The 21957-nt window shown below is 49.0% G+C and overlaps 1 protein-coding gene across 6 annotated transcripts in view; it reads left to right on the forward strand.

The window, feature by feature from the left end:
* The window catches only part of TBC1D2 (TBC1 domain family, member 2), a 42767-nt gene that overhangs the window by 11314 nt on the left and 9496 nt on the right, over window positions 1-21957 (forward strand). For 3 of the 6 annotated variants that reach the window (XM_010847042.1, XM_010847044.1, XM_010847043.1), the window contains 5 exons: window positions 1945-2078; window positions 5899-6083; window positions 13988-14362; window positions 18924-19034; window positions 20671-20864. In XM_010847042.1, coding sequence (XP_010845344.1) covers window positions 1945-2078; window positions 5899-6083; window positions 13988-14362; window positions 18924-19034; window positions 20671-20864 — 999 coding nt within the window. Of the gene's footprint in view, window positions 1-1944; window positions 2079-5898; window positions 6084-13987; window positions 14363-14395; window positions 15139-15894; window positions 17091-18923; window positions 19035-20670; window positions 20865-21957 lie in introns of those variants that run through there. The other 3 variants (XM_010847046.1, XM_010847047.1, XM_010847045.1) reach the window with 3 other exon arrangements.

Below are 21957 nucleotides of genomic sequence, written 5' to 3' on the forward strand. Positions count from 1 at the left end.
CCTCCCAGCATCAGAGTCTTTTCCAATGAGTCAACTCTTCGCATGAGGTGGCCAAAGTACTGGAGTTTCAGCTTTAGCATCATTCCTTCCAAAGAAATCCCAGGGCTGATCTCCTTCAGAATGGACTGGTTGGATCTCCCTGCAGTCCAAGGGACTCTCAAGAGTATTCTCCAATACCACAGTTCAAAAGCATCAATTCTCTGGCGCTCAGCCTTCTTCACAGTCCAACTCTCACATCCATACATGACCACAGGAAAAACCATAGCCTTGACTAGACGGACCTTTGTTGGCAAAGTAATGTCTCTGCTTTTCAATATGCTATCTAGGTTGGTCATAACTTTCCTTCCAGGAATACCATAAACAATTATATGCTAACAAATTAGATAACTCAGATGAAATGGACAAATACCAAGTAAAACAAATTACTGAAACTGACTCAAAAATAGAAAATCTAAGTAGACCTATAACAAGTAAAGAGATTGAATTAGTTATCAAAAACTTACACACACAGAGGACCATCTTATTTTATAGCTCAGTATGCATATATGTAATTCACAAAAGAAAACCCTTTCTAAGTGGGATGCTTCTGATATTCTCTATTCCATTTTTTAGATGTTTATCATGATAGCAAACTGATTTTTCAGTCTACCATGGGCTTCTCTGGTGCTCAAATGGTAAAGAATCTGCCAGTGATGCAGGAAACCCGGGTTTGATCCCTGGGTCGGGAAGATCCCCTGGAGAAGGAAATGGTAATCCCACTCCAATATTCCAGTATTCTTGTCCCATGGACAGAGGAGCCTGGAGAGCTACAGTGCCTGGGATCGCAAAGAGTCAGACACAAGTGAGCAGCTTGTACAATGGTTCATATCCTGTTTAAAAAACATGGACGTAGTGAACTCTTCATTTTTTTCTTCCTTGTTTATATTTTGGAATATATCTGCTTTTATCGCTTTGCAGAGGGAAAATAAACTCAGTTAAGCTGCCTTTTCATCCATTTCAACTCACTGTGAATTTCTCTGTGGTCTGTAGTGCCCGGTCAGCTTTTGGTGATACCGAGTTCCTTCCTGCAGAGCAAACACTGATGAGGGAACTTCCCTGGTTAAGACTGCTCCTTCCAATGCAGGGAGTGTAGGTTTGATGCCTGGTGGGGGAGCCAAGATCCCACATGCCTAGTGGCCAAAAAAACAAAACATAAAGCAGAAGCAATATTGTAACAAATTGAATAAAGACTTTTTAAAAAATAGCCCACGTTGGAAAAAAAAAATCTGTTGAGTCTGCACTCTGGGCACATGTGACCCAGTGCCAGGTACCCACAGGCATGCAGGTAGGTTAGTGCCCAGTTCTTGAAGAAAAGACACCATTACTTAGCCTAGGCAAGTGCTTGGTCAAAGGGAGGCCCATCCCTGAAGTACAGTAAGCACCTTGGAGGCTGTGAGGTGATCAGTGAAGGCTGCCGAGAGAACAGGTCTGAGCAGGGAAAGAAAGCAAAGGGAGCAGGAGGCTGGAAGTTGTTTGGAACTTCTCTCAGCAGAAGTCAGGAGCCACTAGTGCTTTTTAAGCCAAGTCGTTCTAAGACCAGGTGAAGGTTTCAGGAAAGTTAATCGGACAAGTCTATTTCACTGAACAAAGCAGACAAACACCCCTGCCCTCATGGAGCTTACATTCCAGCAGTGGAGTTGGAGGCAGAGGAGTCAAGCTTGTATTGCTTACAAGGAATGTTACGTACGGAAGGTGACGTGTATGATGAAAAAGCGGAAGGAGAGGGATGAGGGTATTGGGAGAGGCTCAGATGGGGTGCATCCTGCAGGGAACCTGGAGTCAGGCAGGCTGATCAGGCCGTGATCGGGGTTGGGGACGTAGCCTGAGCACCAGCAGTGGCAGCGGGGAGGGCAGCGGGCAGCACAGCAAGGCCATCAGCCTCGTGACCCTCTATTTTCCTTTCAGAAACACAATGTGTAACATCCGGGGCAACAAGCAGACCCAAGGAGCAAACCACAGACCCCCCGGAGAAGATTCTCCACTGAGCGAGGAGACGCAGAGAGAGGAGCAGCCCTCTCCCCCTGGCCCTGGCGCCCCAGGTGAGCTCTGCCCAGGCCCGAGCTGCCTTCAGAGACTAAGTTGGTGTCCTCCGTCTTCCCCTAAACCAGCGTCCCTGCTTTTGTGTCAAAGACGGAACGATCCAGATCAGTCCTCCTGGGCTTCCATGGGTCTAGCAGCAGTAACGATTCTTTTTTTTTTTCTTAATTGAATTTATTTAGCTGTGCTGAATCTCCTTTGCAACAGGCAGGATCTTTAGGTGCGGCATGCAAACCGTTAGTTGCGACATGAGGGATCTAGTTCCCCAACCAGCGATTGAACCTGGGTCCCCTGTATTGGGAATGCAGGGCCTTGGCCACTGGACCACCAGGGAAGTCCCCCCACCCACTTTTATTTTTAAATTGTGGTAAAAATACATAACAAAATTTACCACTTTAACCAATTTTAAGTGTAGGGTACTTGCACATTTCTTGTGCTACCATCACTTTCAATCACTACCATCCATTTCCAGAACACCTTTCATTTTCCCAAACTGAAACACCAAGAAATGATTCTTGAAGTAATAAAGGAAAATATCTCTCACTTTTTCTCCCTTCCTTTTTTTTTTTCAATTTGTAAAGAAAGGATATGAAAATGCTTTTCTGGGATGATTAAAATCAGATCAGCCTGAAGAAGCAGAACAAGTGACTTCAAAGTATTCTTTCCTACCATGATATGGCACTTTATTATTTGTTTTTCAAAATATGAGTGACCCATCAGGGTGGGTTGGCATCTTTGAATGGGCATTCATACCTTAGGACATATTTTAACTTGGAAACAATTGGGAAAAAACTAGCTAAGTCTTATGGTAGAGAGAACCCCTGGGCTGCACAGAAGTGACTTTAGTGTGGAGCACTGTCTGGTAAACCAACAGCCCAAGAGAAAATCAGTACTATATCGAATCAATAGCAGGTTCTTTGTACCAGGGCTACTCTAAACGGTTTTCCTTTTTTTGCTGGGTCGGGGGGCAGTGGTCACAGTTTCGTTAAGATATCCAAGAACTTTCAGGTGTACCAGCTGAATTTAGAAAAGACAGAAGAACCAGAGATCAAATTGCCAGTAATTCACATACCATGCAATTCACTCCTTTGAAGCATACAATTCAGTGGCTTTCAGTATGTTCAGAGTTGTGCAACCCATCACCATAATCTATTTTAAAACTTTTCTTTTTTCTTATTTTATTTACTTGGCTGTGCCAGTTGCAGCATGCAGACTCTTTTAGTTGCAGCTTATGAATTCTTGAGTTGTGGCATGTGGAATATGGTTCCCCAACCAGGGATTGAACCCAAGGCCCCTGAACTGAGAAATCCTTAAAACATTTTTATTACCCTCAGCAGGAACCCTATACTGCTCAGTCATCAGTCTCAGTCTCCATCTTCCTCCAGCTCTAGGCAAACATTAATCTTCTTTCTGCCTCTATAGATTTACTTTTTCTGGACATTACATAGAAATGGAATCTACCACATATAGTCCTTTGTGATGGGTGTCTTTTACTAAAGCAGGATCTTTTCAAGTTTCATCCACATGCACGAAAGGCTTTACACTCCATTAATCCATTTAGTCTTTACAACGACCTGAGCAGTAAATACTGTTGTTCTCATTTAATAACCAAGTGGACTGGGGACCGTTGTGTGGAGTGACTGGCTCATGGCTGCACAGTGAGTACAGAATAAGATTCAGGCCCAACAATCTGGCCCCATACTGCTGCCTGAAGCCTCATTTCTAAGTCTTGCCTTTGAAATCTACCTCTTTATTGTCATGAAACCTTGTCCGAACAAGCAAAATCTGATACACAAAGCAGATAAAAGCAGAACTGGGAGTCTAGGCTCTTTCAAAGCCTCTCCCTAGTCAGCCTTTGAGGCACTCCCGTGAAATCCTAGGGCACTGATTGAAAACCACTGCCTTAGGCCTACTTTTCCTCAACTGTAAGATAGGCACAGTGATGCTACCCTGCCTGCCCTCAGGGCTGCTGGACAGCAGTGTTATTAGAGGGTAGCAGGGCTCCAGGGAGCCTCCCTGCTCTCTTAGACCCCATGGCAAGAGAGAGAAGCATTGCATTCATCTGAGCACTGCAGGCTGCTTTGTAACTGGCCCAACCAGATTTCTTTTGGGCTGCCGTGGCAACCCTGGCTTCCCTGGTGGCTCAGTGGTAAAGAATCAGCCTACAAAGCAGGAGATGAGGGTTCGATCTCTGAGTTGGGAAGATCCCCTGGAGAAAGAAATGGCAGCCCACTCCAGTATTCTTGCCTGGGAAATCCCTGGACAGAGGAGCCTGGCAAGCTACAATCCATGGGTTCACAAAGAGTCGAACACAACCACGCAACTCAAAAACAACAATCAGGTTTCTTTTAAGTCTGGAAAAAGACCATTTTGTTCCTACCTTCAACAAGACCAAGGAGTTGTTTTTTATCTGTTCCAGACTATCTGGTTGTCCCTTGGCCTGGTCCCTGAAGAAAGTTGCTAAAGTCATCGGGCTCATTTTGCGAGTCCTATCTGTCCTCTCCCCTGGGATCTCATACCTCATCCTTAGTTTTAACATCATAGTCCTAAAAGGACTAGGTATGACTCCTTAAGATGTACTATTGGGGGAAGATAAATGAGTAAATTGAGTTAGAAAATTAAGATGGCTCAAGAAAAAAATCCTACACTGTACCAAAGTAGGCAGCAAATGTGGCTCTGAACTTTTCAGCAGCCAAGGCAAAGAGGGAAATGTAAGCAGTTAGATTATTTTTCAGTGTCCATAAAATTATAAACACATATTTTCTTGAAAGAAGCAAAGATTTTTCTGGCACTGAGAGCTGAGAAGAATTTCTGTTGGGCCCTCATAACAGACATGGTGTATGCCATGCAGTCAAAATTCTGAAGATCTCTTGACCTTGAGACCATTGCATGGCCCTACATGCAGGCTGATGGCAGAGCTCTAAAGCACAGGCTGGGAGTAGGGTGGGACAAGTGATTTTTCAAACACTAGATTTAAGAATAAAATTTAGCATGGATCAGCAAACATTTTCTGCAAAGAGCCAGAATAGCAAATATTTGAGTCTTTGTAGGCCATGCAGTCTCTATGGCAAGTACTCAACTCTGCCTTTGTGGTGTGAGAGCAGTGCAGACAATGCACACATAAATGAGCAGGGCTGGGTTCCAATAAAACTTTATTTACAAAAGCAGGCCAGGGCCTGATTTGGCCTATGGGCCATTGGTTGCTGACCCAGGCCCTAGAGGAAATAAAAGGATATAGCCTTGAGACATTCAGCTATGGAAAGTATGACTCTCCTAATTTAGCTTGTAATTAGAATCAAATGAAGGTTTCCATTACTCACTGGGACGAGAAGGCAGAGTATGGATCTTCTGTGCTCCTGTCAGTGGACAGATCTGTGTGCTTTGAAAATCGCCCGGAGTGTAGAGGAGGAATCCTGAAATAAGAAAAAGTACATCCAGCCTGGACCTGTGGCTGAGGAGATGGCCACCTGGCAGACACCAGCAGGGTCATAGGAGGTAGCACCTGCAGGGTGAAATCAGAGAGTAGGGAACAGGCACGGTTTGGAGGATGGGCTGGATGAGCCAGGCAGCACAGTGTAAACAATGTTGATTTAGTTTCTTGATTCTCAGAATGTGATCCCTGCACAAGTTATATCAGTATCCCCTAGGAACGGTTAAAAATGCAAATTCTCAAGCCCCTCCCCAGGCCTATTGATGGAAAAACTCTGGGAGGTGGGTCCCCAATCTACATTTTACCAGGCCTTCCAGGGCTTCTGCAGCAACCCCAAGGTTGAGAACTACTGAGGCCGCTGATCACAACCTCTGTGTTCTCCTTTTGAGCAGGGAAGGATCCAGCAAATTCTTCGAAGTCCTCTCTGACCACCAGTCTCATTCGGAAAGCCAAAAGCCAGAGCAACACCTTCCCGCTCTTCAGTGAAGGGCTCATGCGGAACCGAACTGCCCAGGAGAAAGTACTGGCCTTGGAGCAGCAGGTTCTGATGCTCACCAAGGAGCTAAAGGCTCAGAAGGTGAGCTCTGGCCCCAGAGAGGCCCCAGGCTCTGGTGCTCTCCTCTGGGCCTGGTGCCCCTGGACAAATCAGATATGATATGTTCACTAGTCTAGGTCCTTAAACAACCAAACTGCATGTGGCTGGGAATACTGTGCTGTTAATCAGTCAGGGACATGCTGTCACTCGGACTAGGTGACCGAAGGCCACCAAGGACAGGGTCTCTCAGATCTCCCCTGGGAGACTGTCCATGACCTGACCCCACACCTGAAGAGGGACAGTGTTTGGAGGAGAGTGATCTGCATGCAAGGTCCTGGGAGGGGCCACTGAAGGAACTGGGGGATCTTTGAGCTGGCAGCTGGTAACTGGGTATAGATTTCTGAAGGACTGTCACGGGGCAGAAAAAGCAGACAGGTCTCTGTGTGCGGCCCAAGGGCTAAGCACAGAGGACAGTGACAGGGAGAAAGATTCAAGTGTTGTAGAGACAGAAGTTAATTCTAGCAGTTAAAAGAAAGAGCTACATGGTCGTTGTAGAAAACAGGTCACACACATACACAGATGTGCAAATCCTTCAAAAATCCTACCAGCCAGAGAGTAAATCAGGTTCACATCTGGCAGTGACCTCATGAAGTAGTCAGGGTCATGTGGCAGAGCAGCAGTGGGGAATGCAGCAGAGGCAGTAGGTTCTCTTTAGCACAATAAGAGTGATTACACCAGCACAGTTGCTACCGAAAATCCTGAGCTCAGGGCCCGTGGTGCTGTAGAGATGGGCCCGGCTGAGGTCCCAGGCTCCTTCTCCTCTGAGAGGAAGGTGTACACTCTCATGCTTGAGCCTTGGCTAAGAAAACCCAACACGAAAGTTATTATGAAACCCTGAGTCTCTTTCTGCATTACTTCTGCTCTTGCTCCTGGGGAGGTAAAGAGTATATTGTATTTACTTCTAAATAGTCTCTCCTTTGTTCGTTTCTTCTTTTCCGTTCTGTTCTGTTTTTGGAGAACACAGTCCAGAAAAGCACTCTCCCTACCTTGTTTTGGCCCTTTCTCTGCCTTTCTCACCCTAAACAGTTATTTTGGGAACCAGCAGAGCCTTCATACCTGGCAGGTCAGGGGTTACATTTAATGAAGCAGCAGGTGACTTTAGTCCTCAAAGGAGGAAACTCATCCATTCCTGGGTTCTCTGCTCATTTGTTTATTCACCCAGCCTTCTCTGAGGCCCTGTTACAGACACACGGTGTTCTAGGCACTGGAGAACAAACGGTGAGAAAAGACACAGCCCTTACAGCACCCAAATATATCCTTACAGCAAATGAAGTCTCCTCTGATGACACCTAGCACCCCAGCCATCACTCTTGTCTCCCATTACCTTTGTGTTCCCGTCGTGAGGGTGTGTTCCCGTCGTCAGTGTCATGAGGCCGCTCCTGAGAACCAAGGGCATTAAGCTGAGCTGTAGCAGTTTCCTGATTCCTGGACCAGGACAGCTGAAGTCCCAAACCTGACCTGGAAAGGAAGAGAAATGTAGAATGCAGACACTTCCTCTCCTTTCTGTGCATCTTCTCCCTTCTTTCTAGGAAGTGTGGGTGGCCTTTCCTCTTAGGGTGTTGTTGCTGCTGCTGCTGCTAAGTCGCTTCAGTTGTGTCCGATTCTGTGCGACCCCATAGATGGCAGCCCACCAGGCCCCACCATCCCTGGGATTCTCCAGGCAAGAACACTGGAGTGGGTTGCCACTTCCTCCTCCAATGCATGAAAGTGAAAAGTGAAAGTGAAGTCGCTCAGTCCTGTCCGACTCTTAGAGACCCCATGGACTGCAGCCTACCAGGCTCCTCCGTCCATGGGATTCTCCAGGCAAGAGTACTGGAGTGGGGTGCCATCGCCTTCTTGTCAAGTGAAGAAGCCCTGGGAGACCTAGTGGTTGCCCCTAGTGGTTGTGCAACCCTGGAGGATTCTTCGTTCTTCACTAAATGAGGCCAGCTCTTGGACATTAGTAAGGGCCACCTAGGCTGTTGACAGCTCCCCTACAGTCAGCCTGAAAACATCAGGGAGAAGTTGTTCAAGCATTAGAGAATCTGGACTTTCTTACTCGTGCACTTTCTTGGGACAGAGAGTGGGAAGAGACTGTCTTGGGACTGAGCTTTTGCCTCAGGGAATGAGTGAATTGCCTGCTCTCCGACCCATCATTTCCCAAATGCACTTCAGTCTAGTGGGCAATTCAACGCACAGACCTTTAAATAAGACGGTCCTGGCCCTGAGCAAGTTCCCTAACCTCTCTCAGTCTCCACTTCCTCCTCTATAAATGGAGCTATCATCAAATAGGGCTATCATCATGTTTTACTGAAAAGGTCTGTGTCAAGACTCACAAAACTCAGTACCTGGCAGCCAGCAGCTGCCCCAGACATGCAGGTGTGGTCATCTTGGCTGTGACTTCGGCATTCTGTGCCCTCCCTGTTGACTCCTTCCCGCACACACCCCGAGGGCCTCTGAGAATTCTGCTTGTGGGCCAGAGGCTGTCCTTACCTTTATTCCACATTTGGAACAGGGACCCCAGTTTTACCAACTGGGGTTTTGCCCGCAACCCAAATACCAAAACCAAAGAGAGGAAGGAGAAGAGGTAGACTCTTGACCCAGAGATGAGACAGAGGAGGCTGGCACCATCTTGGGGTGCCCAGTGGTACCCTAGGCACTCAGAAATGCTGGTCAGAGAGCAGCTCTCCATCTGAGACCATCTAAGTCTAATGCTTCAGCTGCAGAAAGAGTCCACTGGACTTCTGGGCCTGGCGCCAACAGATACCTGCTTGTGTCTCTTCAGTGGGAAGATACACCTTCCTGCCTTAGGCTGTAAAAGGACCCAGGAACTGGGGGTCTTGTCCTGGCTCAATCAGCCAGGCAGACACTGCCAATAGTAAAGAGCTTGTATCTCAAGCTCTGTTGGCTGCTTTGGAGGGCACAGAGGCACTCTGGGGACTCCACTGCCCGGAACATGGAGAAAACGTGAGCACAGGTCACTGCTGGCGTGCAGGCTGGTGCCCTCCATGCGCTGTCCTCCTTAACTTACAGCAGTTATCCTCGCCTTTCCTGACAGACACCAGAGTCCTGGGAGGTTCTGCATGCCCGTGCCCTCCTGGGCAGCAAACCAGGGATCAGGCTCTGGAGTCTGCCTCCAGAGCTTCTGCCCTTTTCACTGCACCCTGTTCAAGGGGCTCGGAGAAGGTGGGTGACTTGCTCATGGTCACACAGCTGGAAGAGCCAGGCCTTGGGCACTGGTATCCTTCCCCAAGTCCAGGACTCCTCACAGCCCAGCCGCCTCCTCTATAGTCTCACAGGATAGCCCCATGTCAGTCACAAACACCACAACTGCTCTTCAGGAGAAATGAATGCACCTCCTGTGATTCCAATACCCATGAGGCCATTACCCATCCTAGGCCCCTGCAGTGCTGGCCCCAGAGGAGATCTGGACTCTGGGAGGTGTCCAGAGTTTACCAGGCAGCTTTGGCCCAGTGAATCAGGCTTTTAGAGTCAACAGCCTTGCACCCAACCTGAAGGCTGTCTGCTCCAGCAGATGGAAGGCTGGCCTTTGTGGTAATGTTGGCCATCTGTTGGCTTCTAAGCAGGATGAACTCCTCCTGGGCCTTGCCTGTGGCCAGCTTAGTGCACTCAGGATTACTTGGTGAAGGTGTGTAACTCGCTTAGGACACTTGGTTGGAGCAAAGTGCAAGCTCTCACTTCCCAGAACTGCAGACAGAGACTTAAGAATACAGGTCCTGGGGTCACAGAGGGAGGGTTGAGAGGGCGCCCTCAGCACTGAAAGATTGAAAGGGGTATTTCAGCATGGGGAAGGACGCTTGCCACACTTTCTCTGTCATCCTTTTGGTGCCTCTTGGTGGCATAGGACCATTATCTATTTTACACACGAGAAAGCTGAGGTTCCATTTTCTGAAACACGCACATTAGGTCCACCTTCATGGACCTGGAATGGGAACCCAGGGCTCCTTCACCTGCTCACAGCTGGCCCTGAGCCCCTTAGGGGTAAGAGGATGCCCAGTCCAGTGCTCTTCCCACAAGCACTGTTGGACCCACCCACCTTGATTTTAGTGAGTGGTGAAGATATCAACTCGTTCATAAGATAAATGATTTATTGACTTTTAAAATACTTACTAAAATGACAACTTGTTACCCATTGTTAAAATCTAAGGTGGGCCAAACAATGATTCGATTAAGAAATATTAGAAGTATCACTGAGCCAGCTCTTCTAAGCCTCAGTCCTAAGGCCTTGCTGGGGATTGTGGGAACTGGAAACAAGCCAGGTGTCCATCCTCGGGGATGGGATGAAGGGTATCGTGTGCTCCATACAAGGAATACTCTTGGACTGTTGCAAATGCGTGTTGTTCGATAATGACTGACCTGGAGAGCTGCTTTCACGTGTTGTAAGGACAAAAGCAGCTTCAAAATGGGATGTTCTAGCTTTGCTTTTTGTTTTTTGTATTTCTATTTGATGTATATATGTGTTTTGGTGACTGCCTTGTTTCACCTGGCATAAAGTCCTCAAAGGTCATCCATGTTGTAACATGTAATAGGATTTCCTTCATTTTTAAGAGCGAACAATATTCCATCGTATGCCACATTTCATTTATACGTGCACCATCAATAGACACTTGGGTTGTTTCCACCTCTTGGGTTTTGTGAATAATGCTGCTATGAATATGGGTTATTTCTATTTTTAAAGAAATCAAAAGAAGCATTTCTATGCAAAACCCATTAATTACACATCATGGAGAAGTCAAAGGTCTTAGGACTGGAGTTGGGAGCCCTCTGCTCTAGCTGCAGTTTCCCCACTCGGGATCCACCAGGTCCCTTTAGTTCTCTGCTTCCTTGAGCTTCAGTCTCCCCATGGGACAGTGGGGTGACTGGCCCAGGTGGTCTCCTGGGGCCGGCCAGCCTCCAGGTTTCCCAAATCCATGATCCATTCCTGCTTCTCCTTTCACTTGCTGCTCTGGCTCCACTATCTCTGGGTCCCTTTCTTCCTGTCTCATTCTGGTGCCCATATCCTGGGATGAGAGGACAGACTTCTGGCCTGGTGTTTTGGTCTTGGATTTTGAGAGCCAGATGTGGGAAGGGGGAGACAGCTGATGGAATGAAATGGGCCTCAGAGTTGACTCTGCCACCCTGGGGGACAGATACCCACCCAATTCTGAGGCTAGGGCAAGTCCAAACAGTGGCCTGTGTGGGGTTAATTCACCAGGCAGTTAGCCAGGGTAGCCTCCAAATCTCCGCTGAAGCAGAAAATGGTCTGGGCTTCTCAGTCACCGGCAGCCACAGGAATGCTAATCTCTCTTTGCACAGCCCTGCGGAGCTGAGTTCTAAAAATTCCTAACATTCCGGTTTGGTTTTCAACCGCCCTCCTCACCCACCTCCCCTCCACACCCAGGACCTGCAGCTGCATACCTGTTCTTTCACTCCACTGAGCCTTTGCGTAAGCAGTTGGCTCAGCCCCATCTGCAAAGTCCTCCCAATCCTCAGCTCCCTCCATCTGCCCCACGTCTCCCACCTGCTGCTTGACCATCTCTGGCCCTCCTCATTCTTCAGAATCAGTTTAAGCTGCTCCACCTTTCTATGAAGTGTACTGGTCGCCCCGCCCCCTGGCACCCCTGCCTCCACCCCAGACGAAAGTCATTGCCCACTGCCCTGTGCCCCGACAGACACCCCTGCTTCCGCCTCTCACAGTAAATCACTCCACAGCAGTGGTTCACCTTTGCTTCCATCAGCCTCTGTGGCCCTTGAGGGTGGGAATGGTGACTGGTCCCTCTCTGGGTCCCAGGGCCTGGCATGGGGCCTGGCACTGAGTGAGCACTTGATACAGGTTAGATGGATGGATAGAAGAGAAAGAACCAGAAAAGGGACAGTCACTAGTACCAAGGTTTCAGAAGTTGTATGCTAACTTGGTCTTATCATTAGCTTCTCAAATGAAGTTATGATTTGGGGCAGTTCTCCTCCAAAATGGAATTGTTCTTAGCAAACCACCCTATCCAGCCAATCATTTATTTAAATGCTTTGGCATACATACAGTTAAGGTGTCTCCAGGGAACCACATTTTTCCAGATGAGACTGGCAGGGAGCATGGCAGTGTGACCTAAAGACCCCACCTGCAGGTCTGAGTTTCACATGAGACTGGCTGCTGAGCTGCCTGATTTCTGATACCCTGGTCCTGGCCCCAGATGAATTCATATCCCTGCTTTGGGACAGAACAGGTCCCCAGTGCTGGGAAGGTTGGAAGCTCAAAGGCACAGGGAATCAAACCTTGAATGCTCAGTGTACTTGAATGAATCAGGTGGCCCTGCGAAGAACTAAATCGAGGTCTGTTGCTTCTGAACTCCCTGCTGCTTCCTTGCACCAGCCTCACAGGCATCGTTTGGTAGGCAGAGGCGTGGACACAGATGGATTGAATGAAGCCCCAGGTGTTGTGGCTTGGTGTGAGGATTGCCAGCACGTTTTCTCTCTAATGCCACCTCAACTCGATTGGTAGTGACTGCATGGATGCCATGTTCAGAAGGATTCTGAGGCCTCAGCTAGGGTTAGCAGGAAGGAATACTGAGATTGATTATGAACGTCTGGCTCAGGAGTGAGAGGGAAGAGCCATGCCACACCGCTGCCACTCCACCTTCAATACTGACCAAGCACAGGCAGCTCAGTGGCTGAATGACTTGGGATTAAATTCCACTCTGCTGGGCCTCCGTTTGTTCATTTCTGAAACAGACATGTATAGGGTACGGGCAGAAGCTTTAAAGTATTATAAAGCTTAAAGCCTTAAAGCCTATAACATATTGGAAGTTAATTTCTCTCTAACATTGAAGAATCCAGAGTGAAGTGCACAGTTCTGAGCTGGCAGGACAACTGTGTCATCTTCAATATGCAAGTTCTGCTTGTGAGCCCAACGTGGCTACTTCACTTCTTGCCATTTCCCAGGCAGAAGGAAAGGGAACTGGGCCAGGGCAGTGTGTGTGCAGTGGTTTGGAAGGTATGACCCAGAAGCTACCCACAGCATTTCTCATATCCCATTTAGGCAGAATAATCACTTGACCACATCTAGCTGTGAGCTTGGCTGGGCAATGTAATCCTTTGCTGGGGATCCATGTGTCTAACTAAAACTCTCTTTTTTTTTTTTAATATTTATTAATTTTTTTGATGGCTTCCCTGGTGGCTCAGACAGTAAAGAATATGCCTTCAGTGTGGGAGACTCAGGTTTGATCCCTGGGTTGGGAAGATCTCCTGGAGAAGGGAATGGCAACCCACTCCAGTATTCCTACCTGGGGTTGCAAAGAGTCGGACATGACTGAGCACACACACACACACACACACACACACGTACGTTAATTTTTTTCACTTGGCTGTGCCAGATCGTAGTTGCAGCTTGCAGGATCTTGGATCTTTGTTGTGGCTTGCTGGATCTTTAGCTGCAGCTTGCAGGATCTAGTTCCCTGACCAGGGATCAAACCTGCATTGGGAGCTCAGAGTCTTGGCCACTGCACCAGCAGGGAAGTCCCTAAAGCTCTTTTAAACAGAAAGAGAGAATGTGGGTGCTAGAATGAGATATCCCAGGAGATGATGGTCTTCTCAGGTGGTTCTAGTAGTAAAGAACCCGCCTGCCAGTGCAGGAGATATAAAAGACACAGGTTCGATCCCTGTGTCGGGATGATCCCCTGGAGGAGGGCACGGCAACCCACTCCAGTACTCTTGCCTGGAGAATCCCATGGACCAAGGAGCCTGGCAGGCTACAGTCCAGAGTCGGACACGACTGAAGCGACTTGGCATGCATGCAGGAGATGATACCCACCACCTCCCAGGGCTTGTAGGAGAACTGATGACAGCATTCGCCTTGCCTCTGGCACCTCACAGGCCTTCCCTGAGTTTCTGGGCGCTTCTCCTTTCCCACGCAGGAGCTGGTGAAGATCCTGCACAAGGCGCTAGAGGCAGCCCAGCAGGAGAAGAGGGTGTCCAGCGCATACCTGGCAGCGGCCCAGGACAAGGACCGGCTGGAGCTGGTGCGTCACAAAGTGCGGCAGATTGCGGAGCTGGGCCGGCGGGTGGAGGCCCTGGAGCGGGAGCGGGAGAGCCTGGCGCAGACAGCAAGCCTGCGGGAGCAGGAGATACGGGAACTGCAGCAGCACGTGCAGCTGCTCCTGGACAAGAATCAGGCCAAGCAGCAGGTCATCTGCAAGCTCTCTGAGAAGGTCACCCAGGACTTCATGAAGGCCCCAGAGGAGGCTGACAGGGACTTCCTGAGCCAACAGGAGAAGATGGAGCACCTAAAGGTAGGTAGGAAAAAAAAAAAAAAGGTAGGTAGGGGCCCTGGGCCCTTGGGGAGGACACTGGTCTTGACCCCAGGGGTTTTCTAGGTAGAACTGGGGTGATCCTTAATCTGGAGAATTCATATTTGAAACAGATGTTGGTGGAAGCATTGCTGCACACTCCCTCACTTTCTTATCCAGAGGACCCAATGCAGCTTGACGTTTTCATGATACCCTAAGCTGAAAAGTGAACGTATCTGTAAATTATCAGAGTAGAGATGGAAAAGCCCAAGTTGGAGTCAGAACTCCTAAGCACTCTGGGGCCGGCCTGGTCAGCTTCCTTCAGTGCCACATTGATGTCCTTGGAAGCCACCGAGGTGCCCAGTGGCCCTCTTCAGCAGTCCTGCACACAAGTGGTGACCTGTGCTGCTGTGACTTGGTCTTGATGACGATAATAATCGGTACCCCTACATACAGATTGTTGATGGTGAGGTGTCCACCATCCTAAGTGCCCTTTCTACATCACTTCATTTAGTCCTCGCACCAGCCCTGGAAGGCAGCCACTTATGTGCTCCCCACTACAGAGGAGGATGCCAGGGCTGTGAAAGGTGAAGTTGCTTGCCCAGGGCTGTGTGTGGAGGAAGGGAGGGGACTGGACCTGGGCTCCAGCTCCCTTCTCTGACCATTCTGTCTGCTTTGCTGCCTTCCCAGTGCTTCTAGCCACCACTGTCATCCCTTTCTCACCCTCGTGCAGGCTGTGGCTCTCACCCATCTCCCAGGGACCAGTTACCGCTCAGGAGGTGAGGACTTTATTAAAGGTGTGATGCCTGCCACAGGCTGCAACCTCCTCCCTGGAGGGTGGTGACAGGAGCTGGGAACAGGTGCTTTCAGCCCCCACCGTCCCTACAGGTGGCCATATAGCCCCAGTCAGTCCTGCCCCAACCCTGGCACTCACAGCCACATAAATATACTTCGGATTACCGTGGGAATCCCAAACCGCTATATCAAAGAACTGCTATTGGTGGGGGTCGTGGGGGCGGGGGAAAGGAAAAAAAAGATAAAGAAATGCAGGAGCTTTTGAGAAACCAGTGGGCAGTGTGGTGCAATAGCCACTCCCCAAGCTCTGAAGTCAGGCAGACTGCCTCTTGCTAGCTGTGTGACCTTGGGCAAATTATCTCGCCTTTATATTACACGGCCTACCCAGTCCTAGTTGTTAGAAGGATAAAAGATGACACGAAACCCAAATTTCTTTCCCTTTCTTTTTCAGCAGGAAAAAGCACATAACTAGTCTCTGAACCTTTTCCCTTATTTGGTCTAAAATCAGAAATTCTTTTGAGTTCAAAAGGAAAACAAAATCTTTCAAATGCAGATGCAGCTAGGTTGTTAGAAAGCTCTGAAGTGAAAGTTGCTTAGTCGTGTCCAACTCTTTTTGACCCCATGGACTATACAGTCCATGGAATTCTCCAGGCCAGAATATTGGGGTGGGTAGCCTTTCCGTTCTCCAGGGCATCTTCCCAAACCAAGGATCAAACCCAGGTCTCCCGACCTGCAGGTGGATTCTTTACCAGCTGAGCCATAAGGGAAGCCCTGAGTCCCTCACAAAGCGGTGAAGATTGCTTCCATCAGATTGCTTTCCTACTCTGCTCCGCCTGCTAAGTGTCTTTCTCCTTTCTGTACCATTCTGCTGGAACCCACTGTTGAAGACCCAGTGAAGCAGCATGGGGGTGAGAGAAATGGACTTGCGCAAGCATGGACTCACCTAGGAGACTGAATGTGCCCCTGAATTTGCATGTCCAGGAGTTTGTCAGTGAGCTCAGAGATGAAGAGACTCTGGGTACGATTCACATCACCCATGCTTACATTGACAGCTGCTCCCCCGAGGTTGTTAGAAAGCCATCAGTCCTTCAGCTGACACCGTGGAGGTGTTTTGTGCTAGAAAGAGTTGTACGTACTAGACTCCCTTACTTTTAGCCTTTGGGTCTTTGATCCAGGAGAAAATAGAAAATGCATCAAAACTCCACTGTTTGTAGGTTTGGGGACAGAACGTGTTCACATCTCCTGCTTGCCCTTGTGATTGAGGACACTCAACTTTGAGGAAATTGCCCCTTGTCCAAACTGTCAGTGTGAGAACAGAATCACTGACCTCTTGAATACAGAGCTTGGCTGGCAGGGCCAGCCACATCCTGGAGAGGAGGAAGCACTGATCCAGGGACACACAGCAGAAGTGGCAGCCAGACCCTGGCTCTCCCCATGTCCCATCTGCTCCCTCCCCACTAGCACCAGGGCCGCTCTACATGCCGTTTTCCAAAGAGGGTTCCCGGCTCCCTCGTCCCTGTGAGAGCAGGCAGGCAGACGCTTCTTCCCTGTCCCCTCTCTCCAGTTGTGTTTTCCTCATTTACTTTCCTGGTGACAGTCACGTGGCTTTTCTCTTCTCTGAGGTTTCTCTTTTTCCTTCCTACAGTTCTGAGCCAAGAAGAACACTCAGGGTAGGGCAGTGAGTGGACGGGAAGGCACTGCCCGGACGCCACCCCTGGACGCCACCAGGCCCACAGCTGCTCCACGGGGCACTTGTCCCTGCCCTCCTTGTCTGGGCTGCAAGCAGGGCACCCTGTGCAACACGTCCCAAGCCTTGGAGAGCCCCTGGATGTGAACTGGAGCTTCTGGGCTGGGAGGGATCTAATGGAGAGGGTCAGGATGGCCTGTCAGCTGTGTGCAAGTGACCCATCCCCGTTGTTGAAGTGCCACAGGCAAGGTGTGCTTAACCAGGGCCTGTTCTTAACCAGGGCCTGAAAGAGATGGGTGGCATTTCAGGGGGTTCTGAGGAGCTCCAGTACCATAGTCTTTTATGTCTCAGCACAGAAAGAATTCAACGAGACACATAGTGATAGATAAGGAATGATCTATTGAAATAGGACGTTTGTGAGGCTTACAAGAGGCCAGGTGAGAGAGTGCCATGCTCAAGAGCTTACTGGGCTACAGTTTTATAATCAAAAGAAAAGTAGGGACAGGGAGAAGACCTTCTTTGTCTTTCTTGAGTAGACATCCTGCTTCCATCATCAGCTTCTCCAAGTTGAGCAGGGGAGTTTTCTTGTCCTTCCATGGTCAAGCTAGGGCCACAAATTATTGTTTTTTATGTGTGCAGAGAACTGTCCTAACTTACTGAGCTTACTGGGCAGGATGTGGTCTCAGGCCACCATTGTTTTATTACCTGGGGGCGTGTCTAGTGCTTCTAGTGCATGGGTTGGTTGCTAAGCAAGCCGGCTTGGTTTTGTGGTTAAGCAAACCTTCTTTTTCAAGTAATCATTAACTTACAAGGGTCTGCTATGATTTTTCTATTTATAATCCCCTGGTGGGGTTTGCTATTTTTTTGATTTATTTATTTTTAATTGAAGGATGATTGTTTTACAATATTGGTTTGATTTCTGCCATACATCAGTATGAATCAGCCATAGGTGTACATCTGTCCCCTCCTTGTTAAAGCTCCCACCCTTTCCCACCTCTCTAGGTTGTTACAGAGCCCCAGTGTGAGTTCCCTGAGTTATGAATTATTTAATCACCTACTTTGTCCCTTCACTCTGCCCCTATCAGTCTGATCTAGTCACACCTGCAGCAGTCTCTCACACTCACCTACAGCCAGCCCAATACAATTTTTTGAATGCAAGAGAAAGGGATTGAGTTTCAGCTAGTAAATGCCCTGGAATCACGTGAGCATGTGTTGTCCACTGCTTCTGCAGAGTCCTTCCAAGCAGAATAAAGATGGAGCCATGGCTGTGGTGGCTGTGGTCACTCTTTCAGGCTCCTGCTTGACCCTCCTCAGGGGGGATCAGCTTCTCCTTGCCCCAGACAGGAGGATTCATGCTCCCTCCGCTGGACAGCTTGCAAAAAGGAGAACTCTAGGCTTAGAGATAGGCCTCACAGATTTATTCATAAGAGAGACAAACCAAAAACATCTAGGGCTCAAATGAAAAAACAGCAATAGGAGAAGGATTATATCTAAGTTATGGTAAATTCATAGAATAGTCATCTATGACTATCAGATCATGTCATCTATGACTTCATAGAATAGTCATCAGACATCAAAAATCATCTTTAGGAAGCTTCTGTAGAAACACAGAAAAATATTTACAAAGTGACACTAAGTAAAAAATTTTCACCCCAAATTGCTCAATATGATCACCAATGTGTGACAAAATATGTTTATTTAAAAAACAAACACTACTGGAATGGTTGCTGTTTTGCTCCTTGTAGCTCACTTAGTCTCCAGCTGCCAAGTGAGTTTGTTGAAACTTGCCCCTTTTACAGAAGAGGAAGCAGAGTCAGAGTGACTCAGTGGGCCTCCCATCCAGGAAATCAGAGCCAGGATTTGAACTCTAGGCTTAATGCTTTCTCTAACATATCACACTGGTATCAAGATTAGAGAAGGGGACTATCAATATTTTTTGTTTTATTTCAGAGTTCCTTTTCTGTTTGCCAATAGTGGGAATTATTGGAAATTTCTGAAGGAAGTGTTGGCAGCACATCTGAGAGTGAGGACCAGGGAGATGGTTCTGGTGCAGCCCATTAAATGCTTTGCTCTCTTCTTCAGGATGACATGGAAGCATACCGGACCCAGAACTGCTTTCTCAACTCTGAGATCCACCAGGTCACAAAAATCTGGAGGAAAGTGGCTGAGAAGGAGAAGGCCCTCCTGATGAAGGTGAGGGCCAGGAGCCCAGGTCTGGCCATCTCTGTCTCTAGCCACCCTTCCAGTCCACTCACCCTCTCACCACTGTCTCACTCTCTCCTCTTGACCTGACTGCTCACCCTCCAGACTGTGCCCTTTGTGAACTTCATCCACATGTCAGAGATCTGTGCTCTGCTGACTGCGGCTTCTGATCACAGGGGTGAGAGGAAGAGGCAGGCAGCCACTGTTGTCCTACCTCCCCACTTTGTAGCAAGCCCTGGCCCCCCTCTAAAGTAACTGCCCAGGGATTTAAAGGGCCAGCACCCTCCCCCCCAACCCCCTGCCAACTTCATACTTCTCTTTTCCCCCTTTTGGGAGCCAGGTATTAACTATATATTCCAAAACAACTGCAGATGTGGGGGAAATTAGAAAGTGACCACACATGCCCAGGGAAAGGTGCAGAAAAGACCTAAGAACTTAAGTTTATACCTTATTGTTTATCCTTGAGGTATAAACAATCAAAAACAGCAAACCCTAGAGTAAGAGGGAGAACCTGATTCCCAGAGTTACCACTGTCAGTTTTAATAATACAGCGGCTAGTTATTTTACAAGCAAAAGCAAGTTTATTCGGGACTAACTAGAGGAATTACAACTTGGGATCCATGAACTGTGGTGAACCGCAGGCAAATTCAAGGAACAGGGAAGGGAAACTTGCTTTTTATAGGGAAAAGGGAAGGGTTAGGAAGGACTGTGATAACCAGAAAGTCCACTAGCGGTGTGGAGGCTTCTCATTGTTTGGACTGCTGAAGTCTCTGCTTTTCCTGCTGGAGAATGAAGTGGAGGCACCTTCCCATCAGAGATGTAGGTGTACACTTCTTCCTGCTTGGAGCAGTTAGTGTTGCAGGGGACAGGACCTGAGAGGTCCCCAAACAGGCCTGACTGGACTCTTTTCTTCGCTGAGCTTTCTTTAATTAATTCCACCCTGCCTTATTAGGTTCAGATGTTCCATTTTCAACAAAATATCATGAGGCATACAAAGAAACAGGAAGATATGGGGGCAGGCAGATGGGGAATGTGCAGTGTGTGCCCCACGAGGTGGGAGAGACGTGGGGTGCTGGAGGAATAGGAAAAGCCCCCTGGGTGACATTAGAAGGCACAAGGGCAGTGTCCAGAGCTCCATGTCCATCCCCTGGGCACTGCTTGGGTATACCCCCTACAGGGAGCTTGCTGTGGGCCAAGTGCCCTGCAAGGGCTTTGGCTCATCTGAGTCACACAAGAATTCTGAGGCAGACACTATTATCCCCAATGTTCAGATGAAGACATTAAAGCACAGAGAGGTTAAGAAATTTTGCTATAGGTCACCCAGCCTGTAGTGGCTGAACAGGATGGGACTGCAGGCCACGCAAGAGCCTCTGCTGCCCCTGCCCACTTCGCCCCTCTTGTTTCTGAATCTAGCTCCAGCCCTGGGCCTGGTTCTCTAGCCTGGAGCCCTTTCTGCCTTACTGTAAACTCTTGCATTCGGGGCTCCTCTCCTTTTCTTCATATGAATGGCTGGGGTTGGGGGAATAGAAGATGAGAGCTGGAAGGGCTGGACTGCCTAAAGCTGTTCAGGCCTCTGGCCCAAGCCCAACCAGGTGGCCTGACCACCCCCGACCTCTGCCTCCCACAGTGCGCCTACCTCCAAGCCCAGAACTGTCGGGTGGAGAGCAAGTACCTGGCAGGGCTGCGGAGGCTGCAGGAGGCCTTGGGGGTGGAGGCCGGCGAGTGCTCGGAGCTCCTGAGGCAGCTCATCCAGGAGGCACTGCAGTGGGAAGCCAGCGAGGCCTCGGCCGACAGCGTCGTGCTCAGCCCCAGCACCATCAGGTGAGCCCAGAGCAGGGCTGGGTCTGCAGGCCCCGGGTGCTGCCAGCCACCCTGCTGCCAGTGCTGCTGACCGTGTGAGCGCTGCCCATCCCTTACCTCCTTGTACCTTCAGACGGATGAGCATGTGGTTGGGACGAACCCCATTTTATAGCCAAGAGGTGCGGCCGGCCCATGCCCAAGGCCACACGCACACTAGTGTAGCCGCCATGGGCCTGCCTCCAGAGTTCTGTTTTTTCCCGCTGCCCCAGACTGTCTCCCAGAGGTGTTTGTCAGAGAGGGGAGGAGGGGACACAAGCCACCCGCCTCCTCTGAGCCAAGCCTTTGCTGAGGACGGTGGACCCGGGCAGTTAAATAAAACAGAATGGGCTGTGGCTGGGGTCAAAGGTCCCTAGAGGCTGGGTAGTCCAGTGGCCAGCAACTAGGCTTTGGAGCCGGACTTGACTTTTTTACTGTGTAACCTTGGACAAGTCACTTTACCTTTCTGAGCCTCCTACTCAGCCTCCCTAAGACGTAGGCTGAGATCACCAGCTTCACAGGATCATGAGGATTAAATGAGATAGCACAGGCAGAGCATATAATAGGGGCAAATGAATGCTGACTGCTGAAAGGCTGTGCGGAATGGGTCTCCACTGCTCAGTCCTGCATGTTGTTGGTGCTGCCTGCTCCCCATCTGGCCTTGGGCTTCCTGGCTGCGGAAGTGTGGCTGTCCAATGGTAGTATAGGCCTCCTAGGGCCTAAGGCTTCATGGAGTAATAAGAGGGTTCTTTTTTCTTTTTTTAATACTTATTTGTTTGGCTGCATCAGGTCTTACTTGCAGCATGCAGGATCTTTGTTGCGTTATGCAGGATCTTGCATTGTGTCGCACAGACTCTCATTGTAACACACATGCCCCAGAGGGCACAGGCTTCATTAGCCACAGCGTATAGGCTTAGTTGTTCCACAGCCTGTGGGATCTTAGTTTCCCAAGCAGGGATTGAACCCACGTCCCCTGCATTATAAGGCATGTTCTTAACCACTGGACCACCAGGGAAGTCCCGAGGGTCCTTTATATTTGCGCAGAATGAATGAGCATATCTCTTTTAGCACTTGCTAT

This window comes from Bison bison, unplaced genomic scaffold (assembly GCF_000754665.1).
Source record: "Bison bison bison isolate TAMUID 2011002044 unplaced genomic scaffold, Bison_UMD1.0 scf7180017864243, whole genome shotgun sequence".
NCBI lineage: Eukaryota > Metazoa > Chordata > Mammalia > Artiodactyla > Bovidae > Bison > Bison bison.